Genomic DNA, 6,927 nt, shown 5'->3' with positions numbered 1-6,927 from the left:
CGAGGGCAGGGCGGCTGTTGCCGTATTTCCCTACTTAAGGGAAGAGAAAGTGTCGATTTCTCTTTTCCCCTCAATTTCTCATTATCAAAATTGAGTCGGAGAGCCAGGAGCCAAATCCAGGCTGTTTTCCACTGGGGCGATTACCGAGCATCACCTCCCACCTCGGGGAGGAAGAGCAGGCCAAGTTCTGGCAACGCGGACGTGCAGTAACGCGGCTCGCGCGGACGCCGTCGCCCAGGGAGAGCGTGCAGCACTCAGCACCTTGGGAGCGCGCCTGGAAGAGAAACAATAAACTCACGGCAGAACGCAAGCGCCGCAATTCAATTTTAACAAGTCTGCGGCCACAAGAGCCAGAACGGACTCCAGCTCTTGCTTGTGTAGCTGTGTTCGCTCCGCAGGGCTAGCAGGCAAGGGGAAATCCCAACCCAAACTTTACTTTAATCATTAAAGCGAGCGGATTTGAGTCAGTGCACCCACGGAGCAGATCTGGCATGCTGCCACCATTACACAGTCCCTTTTCAGAGCGCAGCCTTGCACTTTAAAGGACTTAAAACGCTGAAGAGCCCAGATGGATTCAATCACCACAAAACGCTTCCAACGCTGTCGGATGACAACTGCTCTTGGGGACAGACTCTTTATTGTTTATAATGCTCCTTGGAGTGCAAGAGGCTATAAACATCATACGAGGGGACAGACAGTTATATAACAAACTAGGAGGAGGGAGGAGAATTACATTATCCTAACACGACACAGATGTCCGCTTTCCTCACTACGGAACTGAGCCAGTGGTAGCTTTCTCCTCAGTGCGGCTCGTTGCACAACGCTCCCCGGCGCACTAAGCCAACTCCAGCTGCCCGTTCTTCAGCGGGGAGAGTGCGCGGTTCGTGGTCCGGTTGAAAGTGTCAACCTCTGGCACAAATTTCTCGGCAGGGACCACGAGCTTTCTCCGGCTGTCCATGCACTTGTTGTCCAGCACCAGGGAATTGGCTTTGTAGCCGGTATCTGTCTGAATGCGGTGAAGTTGTCTGTAAAGAGCATCCAAGGCACCCCTGGGAACAAGCAGAAGCGAGAGGAGTTGGGTTCAAGCACTGCATTCGCTTCCCAAGTTGGACAGGAAACACCCAACTTCCCACTTTCTGGCAGCAGAAATATCTCTGCAGCATTTGCCTTTGTACGAATGCATCAGATATCTCTTGGTGCACAGCAGCAGCACTGTTTGGGTCTGTGAACAGCAAGCTCACGTGCTGCTCCTGCAGTGCAGCGCAGAGCTCTGCGCCGTGGGAGCTCACATCAGCCCGGAGCAGCACTTCTGCTTCTTTCTTTACTTTTCACCCATTTTTTTTTTTCCCCTTTTAGAACTGTCTGTGCCTGGTTGAAGTCACGGTCAAGCAGGGACCGTCGGAACCCCATTCACCCTCCCACCACAGACACCTCATACCTTGCCTGCACCCTGCTGCCCAGTCCAGCTCTCCACCAAGCCCAAAGACTATTTCCACTCCTGATCTGAGCAGACACGAGCTCCAAAACGGAGCTGGAAGCCTGCCAGGCCCAGGGCTGCACAAAGCCACGTTCCTCACATGGGCAATGCTGGGCCACTGCTCTGCCCCAGAGAGCCGGAGACTTACTGGGACTCTGCTAGCTTCTGTTTGAGCGCACGGATCGTTCCCTCCAGCTGGTGGACCTCATCAGTTAGCCCGTACTGGACCTGCGAGGTGGGGAGGGAGAAGGTGACAGCAGTCAACAGCGCTGAAGTGTTCTTTTACAAAGGCCACAGTTCTCTCATTCCCCTTCTAGCCCAGCTATGACATTTGTTTCCTTGCTTTGCTATGTGACTGTAGGATCCATTGCTCAGCCCCTCTGTAGTTTTCTCCAAAGCGCACCCACGTTTTTCAGACCCTCGCAAGCCCCCATCCTGGTCAGTGCCCCCCAGTGCCTCCTGGCAGGCAGCGTGCCAGGCGAGGCTGGTACCTGATCCCGACAGAGCTCCATATTGGGCCGATACGTGCGGGTCTCCAGGCGGGTGTGTGCCACTTTCAGATCTTGCATTTTCCTTCGAAGATCTTCCTCCAAGCATCGGATTTCCTCCTCCATCTCAGCAATTTCCTCCAAGGTCTACGGATAAGAGACATGTACCATGAGGGACAGCCAGCAATACAGACTGGAAAACAGCCCCCATGCGTCCTGGGCTTTTACTGTGCTGGGAATGGATTTTAAACAAGGGCTGGTGGGCTTCTGAGTACTGAACCCCTCTGCCCATAGATCAGGCTTTTCAGACAGACCAGGCATGGTGCTGCTGGTGTTTTACGGCCACAGCAGTTGAGACCAAGGGTGAAATAAAAAGGCCAAAACCTGGCACTGCTGCTGGGAAATGCCAGAGCAGCAATTGTGATGGCAGAAGGAGGTAGGATGTTGCAGGGATCATACATGTGCCGCTTAACAGCTCTCATGTGGAAACCACGTGCAGGCCAAGTAGCTTTCCACATAACAAACATACTTTTGGATTCAATTCCCACCCGAGGTTGTGTTCGATAACCAAAGAAGCAACATTTACATTCTGCTCCTGCCATTTCAGCTCATCATAGGCTCTTTCCAGGTCTCTAATCCTCTTGCGCAAGGCAAACTCTGTAGCTACACGCTGAGCCTCCAGCTCGTTGTTTGTCTGAAGAGAGAACAGGCTCCAGTCACACACATCTAGAAGGCATCTCCCTCCCAGCAGTTGCCAATACGATGGTCATATGAGATGACCTCCTGTGAGGTTGGGACAAGCCTATGAGCAAAACCAGCTGGGTTCTGGCAGCTGCCATGCGTGTGCAAGTCATGCACCCCCCTGTAGCCAAAAGGCAGGGAACGATGGACAGGTACATGTCTTTCAGGCTGCTGAGACTGCTGCAAGCTCCGCAGTACAACCGAGCTCCCCTTTGAAACCAGGAGGGCAGCTGCTCTCAGAGAGGCCCATGGGCCAATGCTGTCTTTTCAAAGATTCCCTTCCCCTGGCCACAGCACATGCCAGCCCATTCTCCCACACTGGATCCAGAACTTCTGCACCACCGATTCACAGCCAAGAGACTGATTTACCTGTGCAATGGCAAGCACTGTTGCTTCTCGGAGCTCAGTTGAGGCTTTCATTTCTGCCTCAGCGCGCTCCTTGTTACATTGGCTATTCTGTTCCCACTCATCAAGTGCAGTTGATCTGTGAACAAATCAGCAGTTATGAAAATAAGTTGAGTGTTTGCAAGTCAGTTCAAAAGGAACCACCTGCTGCAGGTCAAGGCGGCTTTGTGCAGTGCAAAATGATTCAGGAATTCCAGAGGTCTCATCCTGTCTGATCTCCTCACTGCACCAGCTGGAGATCGCTACCCCATGGCTCCTGCACCGAGCCCAACATCTGCTCAAACCGGGGACACATCCAAACCATGCTATGAAATGCCAAGCAAGTGAAAATGTGCAGCAGCTCCCCCATAAGCTGTGCCAAAGGCTGATACCACACTACTTACTGAGTGTCACCTTCAGCCAAGCACCCGGGTGGCAGCGCAGCTGGCTTCTCTGTTTTAGTGGTGACAGTTTAGATAACTCACAAAAGTTTCTGGCTTCACAGTTCAAGAGCCACAACAAATCCCAGCAGCCAACTCCCGTTCTGAGCTCTGTAACTGCACCCATCAAGCCAGAATATAGCATGGACAGAAAAAGCACCCCAGGGCTCTTTCAAGGACCAGCACAGATTTGGCCACACAAGGGCAGGCTCTTTCCTTACCCATCTGGGACCCGTGTTGGGTTGACCTTGAAGGAGATGTTGGGAGAATTCACGTTGAGGGATAAGCACACACGATCTATTTCCAAAGCTTCCATCTTGTGCCGGTGGTCACAGCTCAGCTGCTGGCGAGCTTCCTGTAAGAGGCTGCACAAAGCAGAGTTGGAGTAAGCAGGTAGCACGCAGAAGGGAGAGGCAGCTCACAATTTCCAAAGCCTTCATCACCACCTCAGTCATCTTTTTAAAATGAGCGACGAACTCCTGCCCTCCCAGTGAGCTGGGCCCAACTTGGGAAAGCACCACACCTGCTTTACTGCCGGCCTGGCTCCCCCATGCTCTGCTCTGGCAGCGCACTGGTGAGCTGAGCTGCCCGCCCTCCTGCAGCGGGGCAGTGACCCACTGGGATTAGGGCCTGGGAGCTTTAACACTGCCAGGTCACTGGTTCATGAACCAAGGCAGATGGCACAAGGTATTTGTCCAGGCCAAAATTTTCCAAGTCTCCCTTGACATGCTCTCCCTTACAAACCCCCAAACTCCATAGACCTTCACAATAATCATCGAAGCTCCTCTGAATGGCTCACTGCCCCAGGGTAACTACGCCTGGCCTGCTTGCCCATGTCAGCGTGGCATTAGAGGCACATTAAACTGCTGGGGCCAAGCAGGGAGGGCAGAGTCCGGTCAAAAGCTGTGTCATTCGCCTCACCAGAGCTGTTCAAAGGCTTCGTTCACTCTCTGCTGCAGTTCTCTCTTGGCTTTGTCTATCACCTTCACCTCCTTGTGCAGCTCCTCCTCCACAGGGTCCCTCACCACATCTATGGCGCGGTGGCTCTCACGGAGCGTCAGGCACTCAATGGAAATGTCCAAAGGCAAGTTCTTTGCCTGGAGGGCACGTTCTGCTGCTTCCTTCACCTGGAGGAAGAAGCCAACTGGATGTGGGGATGTCTCCTTCAGGGATGAGAGGAAGAAAGGAAGGAGAATCCACCGATACCCTTGTTAAGAGGGCCTCGCGCTGCCTGTCTTTGCAGTTCTGAAACCTTTTAGCAAGTCTGGAATGAAAATGGCGAGAGCCAAACACATTAGTCCTCTACATCTGTTATTTGCATTGGGAATCACACCTTGCTGGGGGCTAACGACTCCAGGAGCAGCAGCCTCTGGGTTTAGAGCTAAAGGAATCAGAGAGATGTCCCACTGCTATTCTCTATTTAAAATCAAACATTTTTGAATGATGGTGTTAACATATTTCTCATTATCCTTCAGAGCTTAAAAAAAAAACCAAAACCCAACAAAAAACACAACCCAAAACCCAAACATGAGCATGCAATGCACAGCTGCATGAAACGGCTTGGCTCAGCCAAGAACACAGTGGCTTGCTTTCCAGGAAGTCATTTCATCAGGTATGGATCTCCGTATACCTGTAATAAGCCCCCCTTAAACTCCATATGGGCTTGCCCATTGCAGAAGACAAGCCTCAATTATTTAACATCCCATGTTGAGAGGGTAAGTTGATTTCCAGCCATCTGTCTTCCCAACATACTTTGGCTAAGGCATCGATTTCCGCATCTATGTCTGCAAGGCATTTGTCCAGGGTCTCTTTCCATCTGTTCACACTGCTGATACGTTCAGCCAGGCGGGTGCGGTTGTCATGCTCATCCCATTTCGTCTGGAATTAGAGGAGAAACACCATTACTCTTTTTCAAATTGCAATTGTGAATCTTGCTGAAGCCTTTCCCTGTTTTCAGGATTGACTGACCCCTCACAGGAGTACAACATGTTGCCATTTGGTCTAACAGTCATCTACACAAATGTAGAGCACAGAAAACAATACAAGTTGCAAAGGACGTGAGGATCACACCCAGGGATTTCATGACAGTACACATGCATCATTGCACATGGGCTTCCAGGAAGTAAGTGTACATATTTAGCAGGTTCTGTAGAAGTAAAGCCTTCTCCTATTCCGTCATCCATACACCCAGATCTAGACACTCTCCCGTACTCCTCAGCCTGCTATTCTGACAAACCTGAGAGCAGCCAAGCTGCAAGAGGGCCCACCTGATTGTTGGCTTCGTTGTGGAGAGCTCGGGCTTCCTGACAGACTTGGTGGGAAGCAGAACGCTGGCGTTCAGCATCAGCTGAGATGAGATGGGAGTTGGTGTGCCAGTCCGGCAAGGTGAACCGCTGTCCTGGCTTTACACTCAGCGTGGCCATCTCGCTAAACAGGTGACTAAAAGGGAGCAGATGATTTTCGTGTTTATTCATGGAAATACACCAGAAATGGAGATACATCCACAAACTGGAAAGCTCTTCAAGAGAAAAGCAGCAGCAAGCTCTAACCTGACATCTCGCCTAATGCAGACACACATATCCACGCAACTGGGGGAGCACTAGGACAGGTGATTGGAGCCACCCTCTGCCCCGGGCCAGGAGGAAAGCCCTGTCCTCCCTGGAGTACGGTGCTATTTGCAGAGAGACAAGGAGCCGCTCACAGCACCATCTCCCACATGGTATTTATTGAGCTTGGACAAAATGGCCGATTACATTACTGATTCTGCTTTTGTTACAGCCACATAGGCTCAGCCCAGGGTTGCAGGCCCAGCAGACTCAAAGGCTTTACAGGAACAGTATAGTTTGCAGCCATCTTCCTTACTACCCAGCACACCCCTGCAAAACTGGCAGGAATTAGACCGCTCAACAGGATCAGAGCAGCTCCTGAGGAGACTGGAGGTTCCAAAAAACCTAGTCAGGTGAAGTTGTGGGGCAGACAGTTTCCCTGGCTCTGGTATACCCCGTGCCTGTCCCCCAGTCCTCTTGGGCACAGGTAGCTGGGACAGCTCCTTGAGCACAGCCATCCGCACCAAAGGCCGCTGGGGAACTCCTAAAGGGAAGGAAGCCCTGCAGGCAGGCATCGGGGCTGCAGAGCCAGTGGGAGAGAAGGCACAAAGGGCTGCAGGGCAGACGGGAAGGCTCGACCCCCCCCAGGTGGAAGGGGGGAACAGGGAAGGGGCTCAGCCCCCAGCTAGGAGGGGCCCTGAGCAGGGTACCCCAGCTCCTCCGTGCCAGTGCCCTTCTCCTCCCTCGGTGCCCATCACGGGCCTGGCTCCGCTCCCGGTCCCCTCCCCTCCCTGTCGGCCTTGGCCGCACTCCCCTCCCCGCCAGGCCCCGGGGCCCGGTGCCGCTCCCCT

The 6,927-nt window shown here is 52.7% G+C and overlaps 1 protein-coding gene across 1 annotated transcript; it reads right to left on the bottom strand.

Annotated features, from left to right (window-relative positions):
- Positions 1 to 835: 835 nt before the first annotated feature.
- TEKT2 (tektin 2 (testicular)) lies at positions 836 to 5,953 on the bottom strand. The gene is made up of 9 exons (XM_009575235.1): positions 5,798 to 5,953; positions 5,283 to 5,408; positions 4,452 to 4,657; positions 3,752 to 3,895; positions 3,076 to 3,190; positions 2,552 to 2,659; positions 1,969 to 2,112; positions 1,626 to 1,705; positions 836 to 1,049 (listed from the first exon to the last, which is right to left on the bottom strand). Exons 1-9 carry the CDS (start codon positions 5,951 to 5,953, stop codon positions 836 to 838), a joined length of 1,293 nt encoding a protein of 430 aa, XP_009573530.1.
- Positions 5,954 to 6,927: the final 974 nt, after the last annotated feature.

The sequence above is a fragment of the Fulmarus glacialis genome, unplaced genomic scaffold (assembly GCF_000690835.1).
Source record: "Fulmarus glacialis isolate BGI_N327 unplaced genomic scaffold, ASM69083v1 Scaffold6100, whole genome shotgun sequence".
NCBI lineage: Eukaryota > Metazoa > Chordata > Aves > Procellariiformes > Procellariidae > Fulmarus > Fulmarus glacialis.
Note: the sequence above shows the minus strand (reverse complement) of the source record. Positions and strands in the feature narration are given on the sequence as shown.

What these genes read in the sequence shown, in the direction of transcription:
- TEKT2 (XM_009575235.1), bottom strand. Translation starts at nt 5,953, where the DNA reads ATGGCCACGCTGAGTGTAAAGCCAGGACAGCGGTTCACCTTGCCGGAC. An exon ending in AAATCGATGCCTTAGCCAAA is followed by an intron (nt 4,658 to 5,282) that starts GTATGTTGGGAA and finishes TTCTTCCTCCAG; the next exon opens with GTGAAGGAAGCAGCAGAACG. An exon ending in CCAACACGGGTCCCAGATGG is followed by an intron (nt 3,191 to 3,751) that starts GTAAGGAAAGAG and finishes ATTTGTTCACAG; the next exon opens with ATCAACTGCACTTGATGAGT.